Genomic DNA, 21,452 nt, shown 5'->3' on the forward strand with positions numbered 1-21,452 from the left:
GGCAAGGAGCCAACGGAGCCATGGACACCATGAACACCAAACGGATCTGCTGGTGGGACACTGCAGCAATTGTCCTCACCAACCAACCGCCGGCAGCGCCGAGCCCGGCAATCCTGGGATGGGTTGGGATGGAAGGGATCTCCAAGCCCATCCAGTCCCACCCCATCCATGGGCAGGGACACCTCCCACTGGATCAGCGGCTCCAAGAACCATCCAACCTGGCCTGGAACCCCTCCAGGATGGGGCAGCCACGGCTTCCCCGAGCAGCTCCAGGAGTGGGAAGAGCAGCTGGAAAGAGCCCCATGGAGAAGGGTCTGCAGAGGGATCTGGCCAGGCTGGATCCATGGATGGAGGGCAGGAAGGCTCTGCAGAGGGATCTGGCCAGGCTGGATCCATGGATGGAGGGCAGGAAGGGTCTGCAGAGGGATCTGACCAGGCTGGATCCATGGATGGAGGGCAGGAAGGGTCTGCAGAGGGATCTGGCCAGGCTGGATCCATGGATGGAGAGCAGGAAGGCTCTGCAGAGGGATCTGGCCAGGCTGGATCCATGGATGGAGGCAGGAAGGGTCTGCAGAGGGATCTGGCCAGGCTGGATCCATGGATGGAGGCAGGAAGGGTCTGCAGAGGGATCTGGCCAGGCTGGATCCATGGATGGAGGCAGGAAGGGTCTGCAGAGGGATCTGGCCAGGCTGGATCCATGGATGGAGGGCAGGAAAGCTCTGCAGAGGGATCTGGCCAGGCTGGATCCATGGATGGAGGCAGGAAGGCTCTGCAGAGGGATCTGGCCAGGCTGGATCCATGGATGAGGTCCAACCAGGCCAAGGTCGGGTGGTGCTCTTGGGTCCCAACAACCCTGAGCAGCTCCAGGCGTGGGAAGAGCAGCCGGAAAGTGCCCCATGGAGAAGGCCCCGGGGGTGTTGGTCACCGGCGGCTGCAGCGTCCGGAGAAGGGCCCGGAGCTGGAGAAGGGTCTGGAGAACGAGGGTTCTGAGAGGCGGCTGAGGGCCCTGGGGATGGAGAAGAGGGGCTGAGGGGGGACCTCATCATCTCCAACCACCTGGAAGGAGGCTCTGGAGAGGTGGGCGCTGGGCTCCTCTCCCAAGGGACAGCGATGGGATGAGAGGGAACGGCCTCGAGTTGCTCCAGGGGAGGTTCAGGTTGGACACGAGGAGGAATCTCTCCATGGAAAGGGTTCTCCGGCCGTGCCGATGCCACCCAGGGCGGTGGTGGAGTCCCCATCCCTGGAGGGGGTTCAAAGCCGGGCAGATGCGGTGCTCAGAGATGGTTCGGTCATGGACAGGGACAGTTGGAGTCGATGGTCTCCAAGGTCTTCTCCAACGTGGGGATTCTATGGTTGGGTCTCAGGTCCTCATTCGCGTTCTCTCCACACGTGGTGTTCCTCCATCCCGGTTTGTCACTCTCTCAGTGTTATTTGAACCGGGAAGGATTTGGTTGGAGCGTTCACCGTGGGGTTTGCATCCAAAACGCTCCGTGTTCTGAAGCGCCGAGAGGAACCGGGATGGGTTCCACGTCCGGGGAATCGCCTGCTGGTCCATCCCTTCCTCTGAGTTGGGAACAAAGCGATGGGGTTTGGGGTTGAGTGGATGATCTGATGGGTGTGGGCCAAGCTCGGGAGCTGATGGAGGTCATCCGTTGGGATTTGGAGGTTAACGATCCCGAAAGGCACAGAGGGCAGTGGTGGAGCTTCCAGGAGTGGTGGGCGCTGATGGATGATGTCCTCTTTCTTCTACAGAGCTATCAAGAACGGGAAGGGGCTGCACAGCAAGAAGGAGGTTCCCATTCACCGGGTGGCCGACATCTCCGGGGTAAGGACCTCGCGGCACGGGGAGCGTCGGGGCTGGATCTGACACCTGCGAGGAGGGATTCTGGGATGGGGAGTGGGGAGAAGAGCCGGAGAGGTGCCGAGTGCCGACAATCCTGCACAGCTCATGGTTCCACCCGTCACGTGGGGGAAGCTGGAGAAGCATCCATGGATCCATGGATGGAGGGCAGGAAGGGTCTGCAGAGGGATCTGGCCAGGCTGGATCCATGGATGGAGGCAGGAAGGCTCTGCAGAGGGATCTGGCCAGGCTGGATCCATGGATGGAGGGCAGGAAGGGTCTGCAGAGGGATCTGGCCAGGCTGGATCCATGGATGGAGGCAGGAAGGGTCTGCAGAGGGATCTGGCCAGGCTGGATCCATGGATGGAGGCAGGAAGGGTCTGCAGAGGGATCTGGCCAGGCTGGATCCATGGATGGAGGGCAGGAAGGGTCTGCAGAGGGATCTGGCCAGGCTGGATCCATGGATGGAGGCAGGAAGGGTCTGCAGAGGGATCTGGCCAGGCTGGATCCATGGATGGAGGCAGGAAGGCTCTGCAGAGGGATCTGGCCAGGCTGGATCCATGGATGGAGGGCAGGAAGGGTCTGCAGAGGGATCTGGCCAGGCTGGATCCATGGATGGAGGGCAGGAAGGCTCTGCAGAGGGATCTGGCCAGGCTGGATCCATGGATGGAGGCAGGAAGGGTCTGCAGAGGGATCTGGCCAGGCTGGATCCATGGATGGAGGCAGGAAGGGTCTGCAGAGGGATCTGGCCAGGCTGGATCCATGGATGGAGGCAGGAAGGGTCTGCAGAGGGATCTGGCCAGGCTGGATCCATGGATGGAGGGCAGGGAGGCTCTGCAGAGGGATCTGGCCAGGCTGGATCCATGGATGGAGGGCAGGAAAGCTCTGCAGAGGGATCTGGCCAGGCTGGATCCATGGATGGAGGGCAGAAGGCTCTGCAGAGGGATCTGTTGGATCGGGGTCCCTCTGTCCCCATTTCTATCCCCATCCTTCCCGGCTCCGGTCCTCGGCTCTGCCCTTCCGTGTCCTCTTTCTCCCAGCTGGCTCAGCAGCTGCGATGCAAAACTCAGCACATTTGCTCCAACAGAGCATTTATCCTGATTTTCCAGCCCCGGCACTGCCTCCTCTCCTCCCACTCAGCTTCTCCTGGGAAATGTCCCTTCCCTGTGGTCTGAGCCACCGGCAGTGGGTGGGAAGGGCTGGAGGGGGTGCAGATTCCAGCTGGGGAGATCCAAAGAGCATTCCAGGAGCTTTCAGCTCTTCGCCCCGCGATGCTCCAGGGGAGAAAAATCCCCCTCCCTCCCGAAACTGGAGCTCAAACCGAGGGGAAGCGCGGCAGGGATTGGGATCGGAGCCGCGGCCGCCGGAAAATCCTTCTGTCCTTGGGAGAAGTCCTTGAATGGGTTTTGCATAATTGGCGGAGCTTCGCCGAGCAGAGTCGGAGCGGTGGCGGTTTATTCTCCTCGATGGATTTAGGCATCGTTTTCCATGAATTCTCAGCCCATGTAAATGCTTCAAGGGGTAAAAGAACAGTGGTGACAGCGGAGAGAGCCGGAAGCGGCGTGGTGGGACATCCCGGTCCATCGGGAATCCGGGACCCCCAGAAGGGATGGGGTCATGAAGTAGGGTCGTGCCTTGGAGGCTCCTCCTGCTCCTCCCCTGGGAACGGGGGATCAATCCTGGGAGCCACCGCTCCGCACAGCCGGGGTGAGGAGAGGCCAACGTGGTGGAGATCCCCAACTTCTCTTCCCCATCGGAATTCATTTGGCGATGCCGCCCGTCCGCCGGCGTCCGGCGGAGTCAGAGAACCGTGGGGAGCGCTGGGATGGAACAGACCTCAAAGCCCAACCAGTTCCAACCCAAATCCTGGAATGGGTCGGGTTGGAAGGGACCTCCAAGCCCATCCAGTCCCACCCCTGCCATGGGCAGGGACACCTCCCGGGAGATCAGAGGCTCCAAGAACCATCCAACCTGGTCTGGAACACCTCCAGGGATGGGGCAGCCACGGCTCCCATGGACAACCTGGGCCAGGGGTTCACCACCATCTCAGGAGAACATTTCTCCCCAAGATCTCACCTCCATCTCCCCTCTTGCAGCTCAAAACCGTTCCCCTCATCCTATCCCTGCACCCCCTGATCCAGAGCCCCTCTCCGGCTCTCCTGGAGCCCCTTCAGGCTCTGGAAGCTGCTCTGAGGTCTCCTGGGAGCCTTCTCTTCTCCCCAACCCCAACTCTCTCAGCTGTCCTCATAGAATAGTTTGGGTTGGAAGGGACCTCCGAGCCCACCCGGTCCCACCCCAGGGACACCTCCCGCGGGATCAGGGGCTCCAAGAACCATCCAACCTGGCCTGGAACCCCTCCAGGGATGGGGCACCACCACTGCTCTGGGCAACCTGGGCCAGGGCCTCCACACCCTCACAGTGAAGAAGTTCTTCCATGTTTCCACTCTAACTCTGCCCCTCTCCAGTTTATCCCCATTCCCCCTCGTCCTGTCACTCCAAGACCTTGGAAGAAGTCCCTCTCCGGCTCTCCTGGAGCCCCTTCAGGCTCTGGAAGCTGCTCTGAGGTCTCCTGGGAGCCTTCTCTTCTCCCCAACCCCAACTCTCTCAGCTGTCCTCGGACGGGAGGTTCTGCAGCCCTCGCAGCATCCTTGGAGCCTCCTCTGGACCCCTTCCAGCAGCTCCATCTCCTCCTTCTGCTGAGGATTCCAGACCTGGATATGGGACTCCAGATCCAAAAGCCTTTGTCGTTGTGCCCCTGTGAAACCGCATCCAATGGTTGGAATCCCTTGAAGGGATTCTCTGAGCAGAGTGGGAATGTCCCCATCCAGGATCTGCTCCCGTATCCCTCCCCCCGCCCCAATCCGGCCGGTGCTGTGCCGTGTTCCGAGTGCCGCGGCCTCTCTGGAGGAAGCGGTGCGGTTTGGAGGCTCTTTGCCCATCCGACGCTGCTCCCAATGCGGTTGGGATTCCATTGTCCCATGGGATGCAGGAGGAGCATGGGGTCAGCAGCCCTGGAGAGCAGATCCGGGAGCTCCTCATCTCCACCCCCTCCGAAGCATCCCTGAGGCTCCCGCTGGATCCCTGGCGGAGCTGGGAATGGCGGAGCTGGGAATGGCGGAGCTGGGAATGACGGAGTTGGGAATGACGGAGTTGGGAATGACGGCGCGGGATGCTCGGCTCATCTCTCCCACCGCCGAGCCCAGAGCCGGAGTGACCGCGGCGGTGAAGGACATCTGCACGTGTCCTTCATCCCGGAGCCAAAGGTCGGATGTGGGGACCACAACCTCTTCACCGGTGCCGCCCATGGAGTCGGGCGCCACGGCTCCGACCTCCCGGCATCGGCACAGCCATCACCTCCGCCGGCATCTGCTCACCGTGGGATCTGTGGGGACGGAACGCGCTCCGTGACGGCAGGGATGAGGAGCCAGGGAGGATCCCGGCGGCCCCGCGGAGCATCCGGCTGTTCCCGGCGCCCACGGCGAGCGGGACACCCGTGCCGGGGAGCCAAGGGGGCTTTGGAAAGGGACGGATCCTCCCGGCACACCTTCCCAGCAGGCTCAGCTCCCAAAGCTCCCCCTAACCCTGCCCTGGCTGGGATCTTTGGGGATGGAATTCCATCCGTGCCGGGCTTCGCCCTCGGGAATCGCTCGGGAATCACTCAGGAATCCGTTATTATTCGCCGGCACTGAGAAGCGCGGCTCTGCCTTTCTTAGGGCGTTGGCACTGTCAGATATCCCGGGATGCCGTTGGGGCTGGATGTTGGGCGTTGGCGCTGTCGGATATCCCGGGATGCCGTTGGGGCTGGATGTTGGGCGTTGGCACTGTCGGATATCCCGGGATGCCGTTGGGGCTGGATGTTGGGCGTCGGCACTGTCGGATATCCCGGGATGCCGTTGGGGGTGGATGTTGGGCGTTGGCGCTGTCGGATATCCCGGGATGCCGTTGGGGCTGGATGTTGGGCGTCGGCACTGTCGGATATCCCGGGATGCCGTTGGGGGTGGATGTTGGGCGTTGGCACTGTCGGATATCCCGGGATGCCGTTGGGGCTGGATGTTGGGCGTTGGCACTGTCGGATATCCCGGGATGCCGTTGGGGTGCATGTTGGGCGTTGGCACTGTCGGGTATCCCGGGATGCCGTTGGGGCTGGATGTTGGGCGTTGGCACTGTCGGATATCCCGGGATGCCGTTGGGGCTGGATGTTGGGCGTTGGCACTGTCGGATATCCCGGGATGCCGTTGGGGCTGGATCTTGGGTGTCGGCGCTGTCGGATATCCCGGGATGCCGTTGGGGGTGGATGTTGGGCGTTGGCGCTGTCGGATATCCCGGGATGCCATTGGGGCTGGATGTTGGGCGTTGGCACTGTCGGATATCCCGGGATGCCGTTGGGGGTGGATGTTGGGCGTTGGAGCTGTCGGATATCCCGGGATGCCGTTGGGGCTGGATGTTGGGCGTTGGCACTGTCGGATATCCCGGGATGCTGTTGGGGCTGGATGTTGGGCGTTGGCACTGTCGGATATCCCGGGATGCCGTTGGGGCTGGATGTTGGGCGTTGGCACTGTCGGATATCCCGGGATGCCGTTGGGGCTGGATCTTGGGTGTTGGCACTGTCGGATATCCCGGGATGCCATTGGGGCTGCATGTTGGGCGTTGGCGCTGTCGGATATCCCGGGATGCCGTTGGGGCTGGATGTTGGGCGTTGGCACTGTCGGATATCCCGGGATGCCGTTGGGGCTGGATGTTGGGTGTTGGCACTGTCGGATATCCCGGGATGCCATTGGGGCTGCATGTTGGGCGTTGGCGCTGTCGGATATCCCGGGATGCCGTTGGGGCTGGATGTTGGGCGTTGGCGCTGTCGGATATCCCGGGATGCCGTTGGGGCTGGATGTTGGGCGTTGGCACTGTCGGATATCCCGGGATGCCGTTGGGGCTGGATGTTGGGCGTTGGCACTGTCGGATATCCCGGGATGCCGTTGGGGCTGGATGTTGGGCGTTGGCGCTGTCGGATATCCCGGGATGCCGTTGGGGCTGGATGTTGGGCGTTGGTGCTGTCGGATATCCCGGGATGCCGTTGGGGGTGGATGTTGGGCGTCGGCACTGTCGGATATCCCGGGATGCCGTTGGAGATGAGATCTGCGCCCGCTCCGTGGGTCGCATCCGTTGGGATTCGAGCACTGCAGTGGATTGCGGTTGCATTCCCACGGACACCGAACCCTCGCTCCGTGCCGGAGCCGTGGGCAGAGCCGTACGGCTCCCGGTCCTCGTGCCACGGCTCCCCTTTCCCGGGAGAATCGCCTTTTCCGCCTCTGCCATTTCCAGCCCCGTTCTGGCAGCGGCTCCGTCTCCTCTGCCAACACATTCCGGCGCTTTTCCCCCTCCCGCCGCGGCTCCGCAGGTTTCCAACCGCCTCCGCTTCCAACGCCGCAGCTTCCAGGCAGCGTCACCGGAGTTTTCAGCCCTGCTCGGCATCGGCTCCGCCGCCGCCCTGGATTTGGCCGTGCCGCGCTCCATTCCCGCCTCCGCCCCTCGTTATCCCAAATTAAACCCGAAGCGGGATGAGAACCCGCCGCGCTGCCTCCTATTTTAGGAGCTGATCGGAAAAGGGGGATTTGGCCTTCTTTCCCTGAGGGAAGAAAGGAGGTGATTGCGGCACCGAGGTCACCGGAGCGAAGGGATGCGGCCGAAGGAGGGCAGGGATTGCCGGAGCCGCGGCCGTGTGGGAGCAGGGATGGAGTGCAGGATCCATCCCGAGCTCAGGGGAGTGGGATCCCTGCCTGCATCCTGCATCCATGGCCAATGGGATGGGGTCCAACCAGGCTGGATCCATGGATGGAGGGCAGGAAGGCTCTGCAGAGGGATCTGGCCAGGCTGGATCCATGGATGGAGGCAGGAAGGCTCTGCAGAGGGATCTGGCCAGGCTGGATCCATGGATGGAGGGCAGGAAGGGTCTCCAGAGGGATCTGGCCAGGCTGGATCCATGGATGGAGGGCAGGAAGGCTCTCCAGAGGGATCTGGCCAGGCTGGATCCATGGATGGAGGGCAGGAAGGCTCTGCAGAGGGATCTGGCCAGGCTGGATCCATGGATGGAGGGCAGGAAGGCTCTGCAGAGGGATCTGGCCAGGCTGGATCCATGGATGGAGGCAGGAAGGGTCTGGAGAGGGATCTGGCCAGGCTGGATCCATGGATGGAGGGCAGGAAGGGTCTGCAGAGGGATCTGGCCAGGCTGGATCCATGGATGGAGGGCAGGAAGGCTCTCCAGAGGGATCTGGCCAGGCTGGATCCATGGATGGAGGACAGGAAGGCTCTGCAGAGGGATCTGGCCAGGCTGGATCCATGGATGGAGGGCAGGAAGGCTCTGCAGAGGGATCTGGCCAGGCTGGATCCATGGATAGAGGCAGGAAGGGTCTGCAGAGGGATCTGGAGAAGCTGGATCCATGGATGGAGGGCAGGAAGGGTCTGCAGAGGGATCTGGCCAGGCTGGATCCATGGATGGAGGGCAGGAAGGCTCTGCAGAGGGATCTGGCCAGGCCGGATCCATGGATGGAGGGCAGGAAGGCTCTGCAGAGGGATCTGGCCAGGCTGGATCCATGGATGGAGGCAGGAAGGCTCTGCAGAGGGATCTGACCAGGCTGGATCCATGGATGGAGGGCAGGAAGGCTCTGCAGAGGGATCTGGCCAGGCTGGATCCATGGATGGAGGCAGGAAGGGTCTGCAGAGGGATCTGGAGAAGCTGGATCCATGGATGGAGGGCAGGAAGGGTCTGCAGAGGGATCTGGCCAGGCTGGATCCATGGATGGAGGGCAGGAAGGCTCTGCAGAGGGATCTGGCCAGGCCGGATCCATGGATGGAGGGCAGGAAGGCTCTGCAGAGGGATCTGGCCAGGCTGGATCCATGGATGGAGGGCAGGAAGGCTCTGCAGAGGGATCTGGCCAGGCTGGATCCATGGATGGAGAGCAGGAAGGCTCTCCAGAGGGATCTGGCCAGGCTGGATCCATGGATGGAGGCAGGAAGGCTCTGCAGAGGGATCTGGCCAGGCTGGATCCATGGATGGAGGCAGGAAGGGTCTGCAGAGGGATCTGGCCAGGCTGGATCCATGGATGGAGGGCAGGAAGGGTCTGCAGAGGGATCTGGCCAGGCTGGATCCATGGATGGAGGGCAGGAAGGCTCTGCAGAGGGATCTGGCCAGGCTGGATCCATGGATGGAGGGCAGGAAGGGTCTGCAGAGGGATCTGGCCAGGCTGGATCCATGGATGGAGAGCAGGAAGGCTCTCCAGAGGGATCTGGCCAGGCTGGATCCATGGATGGAGGCAGGAAGGGTCTGCAGAGGGATCTGGCCAGGATGGATCCATGGATGGAGGGCAGGAAAGGTCTGCAGAGGGATCTGGCCAGGCTGGATCCATGGATGGAGGGCAGGAAGGGTCTGCAGAGGGATGTGGTCCTCACGGTGGTGGCGTTGGGCTGATGGTTGGACTGGATGACCTCGGAGGGTTTTCCCAGCCTCAATGATTCCATGGTCCCTCCCGGCATTGCCGTAGGAGCACAGAGGAGCCACTGTCCCCATCCCAGGGGACATCGGGGTGCCGGTGGGTTCCCCCACATCAAGGGTTGTGTTCGGTGCCCCCCATCCTGATCCACTCTTTTTCCCCCTCTCAGGACACGCAGAAGGCGAAGCAATTCCTGCCGTTCCTGCAGCGCGCCGGCCGCTCCGAGGCCGTGGTGGAGTACGTCTTCAGCGGCTCCCGGTTGAAGCTCTTCATGCCGAAGGAGACGTGTCTCATCACCTTCCTGCTCGCAGGTGAGCCCCAGCGCTCCCGCCCCGGCGCCGGATCCGAGCGGAGCCGCATCCCGCTGGGCTGAGCCCGGTCCTCCGTAATGGAGACGCAACTGGTGGAGCCAACGGGTTGACCCTGGGGAGGGCGTTAATGAACCGGGAGGCGCTAATTGGGGTGATGGAGGGTGCCCCGAAGTGGGGAGGTTTGGAGGGTCCTACGTGGTGGCCGGGAATTGGAGAGGGGAAGGTGTGGATTGGAAATCAGGAGGAAGTTCTTCACGGTGAGGGTGGGGAGGACCTGGAAGAGGTTGCCCAGAGCAGCGGTGGCTGTTCCATCCATGGAGGGGTTCCAGGCCAGGTTGGATGGGGTTTGGAGCACCTGATCCAGCGGGAGGTGTTCCTGGGGTGGGACTGGATGGGCTCGGAGGTCCCTTCCAACCCATCCCATTCCAGGATTCAGATTGGAACTGGGTGGGCTTTGAGGTCCCTTCCAACCCATCCCATCCCAGGATTCAGGTTGGAACTGGATGGGCTTTGAGGTCCCTTCCAACCCATCCCATCCCAGGATTCAGGTTGGAACTGGATGGGCTTTGAGGTCCCTTCCAACCCCTCCCATTCCAGGATTCAGGTTGGAACTGGATGGGCTTTGAGGTCCCATCCAACCCATCCCATTCCAGGATTCAGGTTGGAAATGGATGGGCGTTGAGGTCCCTTCCAACCCAACCATTCCATGATTCCGGTTGGAACTGGATGGGCATTGAGGTCCCCTCCAACCCATCCCATTCCACAGTCGGAAGCATTCCCCCCAGCCCAATCCATGGCTATTCCAAGGCTTTGGTGGGATGGTGCCCAACACTTTGCGTTTGACGGTGGCCGCGGATGCGTAGACGGTGCCGGGGAGTTCCCGGGGATGGGGAATCCCGTTGCCGGTGGGAGCGTTGGCTGGCAGAGCCTGCTCCGGCGCTGCCGCATCCCTCGATGGGAAAGGATGTGGGGCGGCTCATCCGTCGCTCCCGTTTCTATGGCAATCGGCGTGCGGGAAGGATGACCCGGAACGGCGATCGTTCACAATTCGCTTATGAAAGATTCAATAAGGGTATAAATAGATCCTATGTGGGGAGGGAAACGCGGAGGTTTCCGTCGGCAACGGCTCCCAACGAAGGATTATTTATCCTGGAGGAGAGCGTGGGGGCCGCCGGGGAGTCGGGAAGGCTTTGTCTTCCCCTTTATTGGCGGAGTCGGGGAATCGAGGCACGGAGCCGGCGCCCGCCGAGCCGCCCCGAGGCCACCGGCACCCTCGGATGCTCCGAGGGCTTTGGGGAGCGCCGCGGTGGGGGCATTCCTTGGCTCCCCCCGTCTTTCCCGTCGCTCCAAAGGCATCTCCGGGTGTTGGTGGGCGTCTCGTCTTCCGTAGGACGCAACCGGGACTGTGGGAGCTTCCCAGTGCTCCCAGTAGCCCCACATCCCCCCAGCGCGGCCGAACCGGCCAGGATCCGCGTCGGAGCTCCTGCCCTGCGGGAAGTGTATCCCAAGGGCGTCCTTGGGGGTATAAATAGGCACAGCGGCTTCGTTATAATTAACGCTGCGAAAGACGGGGAAACGCGAATCCCTCTGCGCCGAGACCGGAACGTTTGAGGAAGAGACGGAACCTCCCACGTGCTCCGGGACAAGGAATTCACCTTTCGGGGAAGGGGGTGGCGTTGAAAAAGCCGCCGCTGCTCCATGAGGTCCCTTCTCCATGGTGGTCTCTGCTCCATGGGGTCTCTGCTCCATGGGGGTCTCTGCTCCATGGGGTTCCTGCTCCATGGGGGTCTCTGCTCCATGGGGTCCATGCTCCATGGGGTCCCTTCTCCATGGGGTCTCTGCTCCATGGTGGTCTCTGCTCCATGGGGTCTCTGCTCCATGGGGTCCCTTCTCCATGGGGTCCCTTCTCCATGGGGTCTCTGCTCCATGGGGTCCCTTCTCCATGGGGTCTCTGCTCCATGGGGTCTCTGCTCCATGGGGTCCCTTCTCCATGGGGTCTCTGCTCCATGGTGGTCTCTGCTCCATGGGGTCTCTGCTCCATGGGGTCTCTGCTCCATGGTGGTCTCTGCTCCATGGAGTCTCTGCTCCATGGGGTCTCTGCTCCATGGGGTCCCTGCTCCATAGGGTCCCTTCTCCATGGGGTCCCTGCTCCATAGGGTCCCTTCTCCATGGGGTCTCTGCTCCATGGAGTCCCTGCTCCATGGGGGTCCCTTCTCCATGGGTTCCCTTCTCCATGGGTTCCCTTCTCCATGGGGGTTCCTTCTCCGTGGAGATCCCTTCTCCATGGGGTTCCCTTCTCCATGGGGGTCCCTTCTCCATGGGTTCCCTTCTCCATGGGGGTTCCTTCTCCATGGGGTTCCCTTCTCCATGGGGGTCCCTTCTCCATGGGTTCCCTTCTCCATGGGGGTTCCTTCTCCGTGGAGATCCCTTCTCCATGGCGGTCCCTTCTCCATGGGTTCCCTTCTCCATGGGGGTTCCTTCTCCATGGGGTTCCCTTCTCCATGGGGTCCCTTCTCCATGGTGGTCTCTGCTCCATGGGGTCCCTTCTCCGTGGGTTCCCTTCTCCATGGGTTCCCTTCTCCGTGGGTTCCCTTCTCCATGGGGTCCCTTCTCCATGGGGTCCCTTCTCCATGGGGGTCCCTTCTCCGTGGGGTTCCCTTCTCCGTGGGGTCCCTGCCCCATGGAGTCAGTGCTCCTCGCTCCTGCCCCATGGCACGCCACAGCCATCATTCCCTACGGAGCTTCCCGAGCATCCCCCGAGCCTCCGCCGCTCGCTCCCAGCAGCTGGAATTTGGGGTGCACCCCACGGAGAGGCTCCTCCTCATTAATTAATCCCCGAAATAATTACATCCCATAAAATGCTCCTGGTGGGCGCTATGCTCTTATTTTTCCCACTTTGGGGAAGGGATTCCAGGCAGTGCCATTCCCGGGATCTCGGCCGGCGCTCCCATCGCCTCCTCGGTGCCGTTACTCATCGCTCGGAGCCGGGAATACGATAAATATCCGTATTTTATGAATGCCTCCGGTTCTCCTATCTGGAATGCAAATGAGCGTCGTAAAGAGAAGACAGATTCCATGTAAATGTGACTCCCGGGATGCTCCCGAGGGAGCCCCATCCCGGCTTTCCGGCTAAAATATACACTACGGAGCGCTATAAATATGTGCAAATAGAGAGGCGCTGATTTAATCCCGGATTCCGTTTTCCCGGTGAGACTCCACAGCGTTGACGGCTTCGCGGCACAGGGGGCGTCCGGATCCTACGGAGGAGAGAGCGGAGCGGCGGGATTCCGAGGGGACCCCAAATGCTGTGGATGCTCCGTGATGGGATGCAGGGACCCCAAATCCTGTGGATGCTCAGTGTTGGGATGCAGGAACCCCAAATGTTGGGATACGGAGATCCCAAAGGCTGTGGATGCTCAGTGTTGGGATGCAGAGACCCCAAATGTTGGGATATGGGGATCCCAAAGGCTGTGGATGCTCAGTGCTGGGATGCAGGAACCCCAAATGTTGGGATATGGAGATCCCAAAGGCTGTGGATGCTCAGTGCTGGGATGCAGGAACCCCAAATGTTGGGATATGGGGATCCCAAAGGCTGTGGATGCTCAGTGTTGGAATGCAGGGACCCCAAATGTTGGGATATGGAGATCCCAAAGGCTGTGGATGCTCAGTGTTGGGATACGGGAACCCCAAATGTTTGGATACGGAGGTCCCAAAGGCTGTGGATGCTCAGTGTTGGGATGCAGGGACCCCAAATGTTGGGATATGGAGATCCCAAAGGCTGTGGATGCTCAGTGTTGGGATACGGGAACCCCAAATGTTTGGATACGGAGGTCCCAAAGGCTGTGGATGCTCAGTGCTGGGATGCAGGGACCCCAAATGTTGGGATATGGGGATCCCAAAGGCTGTGGATGCTCAGTGTTGGGATACAGGGACCCCAAATGTTGGGATATGGGGATCCCAAAGGCTGTGGATGCTCAGTGTTGGGATACAGGGACCCCAAATGTTGGGATATGGGGATCCCAAAGGGTGTGGATGCTCAGTGTTGGGATGCAGGGACCCCAAATGTTGGGATACGGAGATCCCAAAGGCTGTGGATGCTCAGTGCTGGGATGCAGGGACCCCAAATGTTGGGATACGGAGATCCCAAATCCTGTGGATGCTCAGTGCTGGGATGCAGGGACCCCAAATGTTGGGATATGGAGGTTCCAAAGGCTGTGGATGCTCAGTGCTGGGATACGGGCACCCCAAATGTTGGGATATGGAGATTCCGAAGGCTGTGGATGCTCAGTGCTGGGATACGGGCACCCCAAATGTTGGGATATGGAGGTTCCAAAGGCTGTGGATGCTCAGTGCTGGGATACGGGCACCCCAAATGTTGGGATATGGAGGTTCCAAAGGCTGTGGATGCTCAGTGCTGGGATACGGGCACCCCAAATGTTGGGATATGGAGATTCCGAAGGCTGTGGATGCTCAGTGCTGGGATACGGGCACCCCAAATCCTGCGGCTGCTCGTTGTTGCGTCGCAGCGACTCCGAATGCTCCGGTGTTCAGGCTGGATGGCTCCGGACTGCTGCAGATTCCGTGTCGGGAACACGTTGTCCCTAAAAACTGCGGATCCCGTGTCAGGACACGGTGGCTCCAGGCGCTGAGCTGCGGTGACGCCTGACGCCACCGCCGCCCGGAGTCGGAACACGCTGACCCCAAAACCTGCATCCCTGCAGCGTCGGATGCAGCGGAGCATTCCGTCATTCCCTCCATTCCCGGAGCTGCGGTGACCTGAGCGTCCGCCGTGCCGGGGTCCTGGGAATCCCGCTGCTCCGGGCTGCTCCCTATTCCCGATAGTCTGTATTTGGGCAGGGATACGCGTTCCAAACGCGCCGCGTTCCCGGCCGGGCGCTGCGGCAGCTCCGTGTCCGGTGCCGGGGAAGGAGGGCACGGCAGCGGCAATTCCTGGCATTCCCAGCTCTGCTGCTGGTTGCGAGCACCGGATCCGACCCGATGCCCTCAGACCGGGATCTGGTGGGGATCCTCGGCATTCAGGTCTCGCTCCGGCACCGCTGCCCGCAGGGATCGGGCGCCGTCGTTCCGGTGACGGATGCGACCGCGCGGCTCCTGTTCACCTCCTCCGTGGCTCCCAGAGGCCATAAATCTCCCGGGAAGCGGCAACGGCGTTCGGCAGCGGCCGGAGCTCCCAGACGGGAAAGCCATAGGATACGGGAGAGAGGATGAGGATAAAGGATAAAGGGTAGAGGGTGTGGGGCGTAGGAGAGAGGATACGGGAGAGAGCGTGTAGGGGATATAGGATACTGGATATGGGATAAGGATATGGGATACTGGATATGGGATATGGATATAGGATACTGGATATACGATAAGGATATAGGATACTGGGTATGGGGTAAGGATATAGGATACTGGATATGGGATATAGGATAAAGGATGTAGGATATAGGATAAAGGGTATAGGATAAAGGATACAGGATATAGGGTATAGGGTAAGGATAAGGATAAAGGATATAGGATACAGGGTATACAATAAGGATAAGGATATGGATAAGGATAAGGATATAGGATAAAGGATATAGGATACAGGGTATAGGATAAGGATAAGGGTAAGGATAAGGATAAGGATAAGGATAAGGATATGGGTAAGGATAAGGATAAGGATATAGGATAAAGGATATAGGATACAGGGTATAGGATAAGGATAAAGGATATAGGACACAGGGTATAGGATATAAGATAAGGATAAAGGATGTAGGATAGAGGATATAGGATAGAGGGTATAGGATAAAGGATACAGGATATCGGATACAGGGTAAAGGATAAGGGTAAGGATATAGGATAAAGGATATAGGATACAGGGTATAGGATGAGGATAAGGATAAGGATAAAGATAAGGATATAGGATATAGGATAAAGGGTATAGGATACAGGGTATAGGATGAGTATAAGGATATGGATAAGGATAAGGAATATAGGATAAAGGATATAGGATACAGAGTATAGGATAAGGATATGGATAAGGATAAGGATAAGGATGTAGAATACAGGGTATAGGATAAGGATAAAGGATATAGGACACAGGATGCTGGATATAAGATAAGGATAAAGGATGTAGGATATAGGATAGAGGGTATAGGATACAGGGTATAGGATAAGGATAAGGATATAGGATATAGGATAAAGGATATAGGACACAGGGTATAGGATAAGGATATAGGGTAGAGGGTATAGGATAAGGATAAAGGATATAGGACACAGGGTATAGGATAAAGAACACAGGATATAGTCTAAGTGTAAAGGATATATGCTACAGCGTATAGGATGTAGGATATAGGATAACGATAAAGGATAGAGGAGTAGAGGATCTGAGATGTGGGATACGGGATATAGGATAAGGATATATGTGCTACAGGCTATAGGATGTGGGCTATAGGTTATGGGATGTAGTGAGTAGGATCCAGGCTGTGGGATCTCCCCCTCACTGACGGCACTGGGGGGGGGGGGGGGCTGTGCCCCATCCCCGCTCCCGCATCCCCTCGGCACCCCCGGGAGCAGCTCCGGCTTTCCTGGGAAGAGCGGCAGAGCCGCAGCTGTGGGTTTCTTTGTGGGTTTGGGGTAACTTTTGCCTTCGCCGACCCCTCTCCGGGGCTGAACTCTCATCCCATCCCGGTTGAGTTTCTCCTTTTCCTAAAGCACCGTCGGCTCCTGCGGATGCGGGATGGAAAGGATCCGAGGTGGCTTCCCGAGGCCTTGGCGTGCCGGGATCCTCCGGTGCCGCGCTCTAAAACCGCTGCCCTTGGAGTTTTGATCTCCTTTATGGGCTCCGGCGCTTCCTCAGCTGCTGCATCCCATGGTTTTCCGTCGGCAGCAGAATCCCTCTCGGCTGCTCCCTTCCCCCAGCGCTGCGCGCTCCGAGGAGGAGAGGAGGAGGAGGAGAGGAGGAGGAAGGGAAGGCAGCGCTGGGCAGCTCGGGCTCCTCGTGGTCCCCTCCCAGCGCGAGGACGCTCCGCGCCGGAGATGCCGGCGGCGTTTGCATGGAATGCGTGCCGTGGGCAGACTGCGGGCAACGGCCCGGCAGCGGGGTGCCGTAGGGACAGCGATGGGGACGGGATGGGAATGGGAATGGGAATGGGGACAGGGATGGGAATGGGAATGGGATGGAAATGGGAATGGGAATGGGAATGGGATGGGGATGTGATGGGGACAGGGATGGGAATGGGATGGGGACAGCGATGGGGATGGGATGGGAATGAGATGGGAACAGGGATGGGGATGTGATGGGGACAGAGATGGGAATAGGATAAGGACAGGGATGAGGACAGGGATGGGAATGGAGATGGAATAAGGACAGGGACAGAGATGAGGATGTGATAAGGACAGGGATGGGGACAGGGATGGGAATGGGATGGGGACAGGGATGGGAATGCAATAAGGACAGGGATGGGACAGGGATGGGAATGTGATGGGGACAGGGATGGGGACAGGGGTGGGAATGCAATAAGGACAGGGATGGGACAGGGATGGGAATGCGATAAGGACAGGGATGGGACAGGGATGGGAATGCGATAAGGACAGGGATGGGAATGGGGATGCAATAAGGACAGGGACAGAGATGAGGATGTGATAAGGACAGGGATGGGGACACCAGAGCTGGATGGGGACACCAGAGGTGGAGGGGGACACCAGAGGTGGGACGGGGCCACCAGAGGTGGATGGGGACACCTGAGGTGGATGGGGACACCAGAGGTGGGATGGGGACACCAGAGGTGGATGGGGACACCTGAGGTGGAGGGGGACACCAGAGGTGGATGGGGACACCTGAGGTGGAGGGGGACACCTGAGGTGGGATGGGGACACCAGAGGTGGATGGGGACACCTGAGGTGGGACGGGGACACCAGAGCTGGAGGGGGACACCAGAGGTGGATGGGGACACCAGAGGTGGGATGGGGACACCTGAGGTGGAAGGGGACACCAGAGCTGGAGGGGGACACCAGAGGTGGGATGGGGACACCAGAGCTGGAGGGGGACACCTGAGGTGGATGGGGACACCAGAGGTGGGATGGGGACACCAGAGGGGGATGGGGACACCTGAGATGGGACGGGGCCACCAGAGGTGGATGGGGCCACCAGAGATGGATGGGGCCACCAGAGGTGGATGGGGACACCTGAGGTGGATGGGGCCACCAGAGGTGGATGGGGACACCTGAGGTGGATGGGGCCACCAGAGGTGGATGGGGACACCTGAGATGGATGGGGACACCAGAGGTGGATGGGGACACCTGAGGTGGATGGGGACACCAGAGGTGGGATGGGGACACCAGAGGTGGAGGGGGACACCTGAGGTGGATGGGGACACCTGAGGTGGATGGGGCCACCAGAGGTGGATGGGGACACCAGAGATGGATGGGGACACCAGAGGTGGAGGGGGACACCTGAGGTGGATGGGGACACCAGAGGTGGAGGGGGACACCTGAGGTGGATGGGGACACCTGAGGTGGGACGGGGCCACCAGAGGTGGCCTGGAAGCACCAGGCTTTGCCGCCGTTCTGGCGAGCCGGTGTGTTTGCCATCAGCTGTGCCGTGTGTGCCGAGCGGAGCCTCGCGGTGCCGTGAGGACGGCGGCGTTGCAGCCACGGAGCGTAATTCCCGGCGCGTCATTAATAACCAATTATGTAAAATCAGATTAATTATGAAGGACTTCCCGGGTTAATGACCGGTGCCGGTGCCGGCGGCGCTGTGCCGGAGGGGAGCGCCGGGCGCTCGGCCAGCTTTGCAGGTGGGGAAACTGAGTCACGGAGAGGGGGGTCCAGGGGAACGGGTGGGGATGGGGTCCGGTGCCACCGCGGCGGCGCTCCATCTTCTTCCCTCTCCGGGTATTTAAGGAACAGGGGACGCGGCACAGGGGGAACCCGGCACGGGGGACAGGAAGAGGGGACAGAGCCGTCCCCAAGGACCTCATCCCTGTGTCCCCATCCTTCCTGGCCTCGTGTCCCCATCCCTGCGGGCTCTTCCCTGGGAACCTCATCCCTGCTGTCCCCATCCCTGCTGTCCCCATGTCCCCATCCCTGCTGTCCCCATCTCTGCTGTCCTCCTGTCCCCATCACTGTTGGCTCTTCTCTGGGAACCTCATCCCTGTATCCCCATCACTGCTGTCCCTCTGTCCCCATCGCTGCTGTCCTTCTGTCCCCATCACTGCTGTCCCCCTGTCCCCATCACTGCTGTCCTTCTGTCCCCATCGCTGCTGTCTTTCTGTCCCCATCGCTGCTGTCCTCCTGTCCCCATCACTGCTGTCCCCCTGTCCCCATCACTGCTGTCCTTCTGTCCCCATCGCTGCTGTCCTTCTGTCCCCATCACTGCTGTCCTTCTGTCCCCATCGCTGCTGTCCTTCTGTCCCCATCACTGCTGTCCTTCTGTCCCCATCGCTGCTGTCTTTCTGTCCCCATCGCTGCTGTCCTTCTGTCCCCATCACTGCTGTCCTTCTGTCCCCATCGCTGCTGTCCTTCTGTCCCCATCACTGCTGTCCTTCTGTCCCCATCGCTGCTGTCTTTCTGTCCCCATCGCTGCTGTCCTTCTGTCCCCATCACTGCTGTCCTTCTGTCCCATCACTGCTGTCCCTCTGTCCCCATCACTGCTGTCCTTCTGTCCCCATTGCTGCTGTCCCCATCGCTGCTGTCCCCATGTCCCTGTCCTTCTGTCCCCATCGCTGCTGTCCTTCTGTCCCCATCGCTGCTGTCCCTCTGTCCCCATCACTGCTGTCCTTCTGTCCCCATCACTGCTGTCCCTCTGTCCCCATCACTACTGTCCTTCTGTCCCATCACTGCTGTCCCCCTGTCCCCGTCCTTGTTGGCTTTTCTCTGGGAACCTCATCCCTGTATCCCCATCACTGCTGTCCCCCTGTCCCTGTCCTTCTGTCCCCATCCCTGCTGTCCCCATCGCTGCTGTCCTTCTGTCCCCATCACTGCTGTCCCCATCGCTGCTGTCCCCATCCCATCTGTCCCCATTGCTGCTGTCCCCATCGCTGCTGTCCCCATCCCATCTGTCCCCCTGTCCCCATCCCGTCTGTCCCCGTGTCCCCGTGTCCCCATCGCTGCTGTCCTTCTGTCCCCATCGCTGCTGTCCTTCTGTCCCCATCCCATCTGTCCCCCTGTCCCCATCGCTCTGTCCCCGTGTCCCCATCGCTCTGTCCCCATCGCTGCTGTCCCCATCGCTCTGTCCCCATCGCTCTGTCCCCATCGCTCTGTCCCCATCCCCGTGTCCCCGTGTCCGCGGTGGCCTGTGCTGTGGCTCTGACCGTTGTCTCCGCCGTAGGCATCGAGTGCCCGCGGGGGGCGCGGAACCTTCCGGGAGCGGTGCAGGAGGGCGAACCCTTCAGCGAGGAGGCCACGCACTTCACCAAGGAGCTGGTGCTGCAGCGCGAGGTAGGGACCGGCACCGCCGGCGCCAACCGGCACCAACCGGCACCACCGGCACCGCGCCGGGGCACCGCGGCCTTTGGGGCACCGCGGAAACCGCTGACGGTTCCGGCAAAGCCTTCTGAGCCCCCGTTCGCCGCTCCGAGGGTCCGAGGGTGGCGCATTGCCGCGGTTTCGCCGCCGCCGCGGTGGTGGTGGTGGTGGTCTGCGATGGGGGATCGGGAGTGGTGGGAGCTGCTGTGAAAGGGATGCGGCGCAGGATCCGGCACGGCGGGATTCGGCACGGCGGGACCCGGCACAGTGGGATCCGGCACAGCGGGACCCGGCACAGTGGGATTCGGCACAGCAGGATTCGGCACAGCGGGACCCGGCACACGGGAGCTTTGGCGCGAGGGGAGCCGGCGGGAGGAATCTGGCACAGGATCCGGCGCAGGGGGACCTGGAATGAGGGGACCCAGCGGGAGGGGATCCGGCACAGGATCTGGCACAGGGGGATCCGGCACAGGATTTGGCACAGGGGGACCCGGCACAGGATCTGGTATGGGGGGATCTGGCACGGGGGGACCCGGCACAGGATCTGGCACAGGATCCGGCACAGGACCCGGCACAGGATCTGGCACAGGATCCGGCACAGGACCCGGCACAGGATCTGGCACAGGATCCGGCACAGGACCCGGCACAGGATCTGGCACAGGGGGACCCAGCACAGGACCCGGCACAGGACCTGACAGAGGGGGAATTGGCACAGGATGTGGCACATGGAGAGCCACCACGGGGGTGTCCGGCATGGGAGGACGTGGCATGAGGGGATGTGGCACCGGATGCGGCACCGGGAGAACCGGCACGGAGGGCACCCAGCGTGGTGGGAGCTGCTATGAGGGGCCATTGGCACCGGATCCGGCACAGACGGGACCTCGAACGGGGAATCCGGCCCCGGCCCCGGCAGAGGGGCCGTTGGCCCCGGGGGCACTGGCAGAGGCGCCGGCGAAGGCAGCGGTGGTGCCGGCGGTTGGTGGTTCCTCCGTTGGCGCATTGGGATGGGACGATGGGAGCGGCTCTTCCCTTTTATTTCATTTCCCTTTTCTCCTCTCTTTTCGGTGCAAACCGGCACGGAATGGCGCCCTCCGCTCCGAGCGCGGTGCCACCGCTCCTCCCAGTGCCACTGGGGGGGACCCATCTCGGTCCCCCAAAGCCCAACGTCAGCGGTCACCGCGACGCCTCCCGCGGCAGAGGGGCCCCATCCTGAGCCCAAAAAACACCGCCCAGGAGGGAGAGGAGGAGGAGGAGAATGGGGAGGAGGAGAGGGTTGAAGGTGAGGATGAGGTTGAGGAGAAGGAGTTTGAGGAGGAGGATGGAGAGGATGAGGTTAAGGAGAAGGTTGAGGAGGAGAAGAATGAGGAG

General features: G+C 60.9%; 1 protein-coding gene across 1 annotated transcript in view; it reads left to right on the forward strand.

Moving 5' to 3' along the window:
* SND1 (staphylococcal nuclease and tudor domain containing 1) overlaps positions 1-21,452 on the forward strand; it is a 125,943-nt gene that overhangs the window by 71,247 nt on the left and 33,244 nt on the right. Inside the window, exons 14-16 of the mRNA XM_054083159.1 lie at positions 1,753-1,825; positions 9,491-9,632; positions 19,948-20,057. Of these exons, the coding sequence (XP_053939134.1) occupies positions 1,753-1,825; positions 9,491-9,632; positions 19,948-20,057 (325 nt within the window). The remainder of the gene's footprint in view (positions 1-1,752; positions 1,826-9,490; positions 9,633-19,947; positions 20,058-21,452) is intronic.

Source organism: Cuculus canorus, chromosome 1 (assembly GCF_017976375.1).
Source record: "Cuculus canorus isolate bCucCan1 chromosome 1, bCucCan1.pri, whole genome shotgun sequence".
In the NCBI taxonomy this organism is placed as follows: domain Eukaryota; kingdom Metazoa; phylum Chordata; class Aves; order Cuculiformes; family Cuculidae; genus Cuculus; species Cuculus canorus.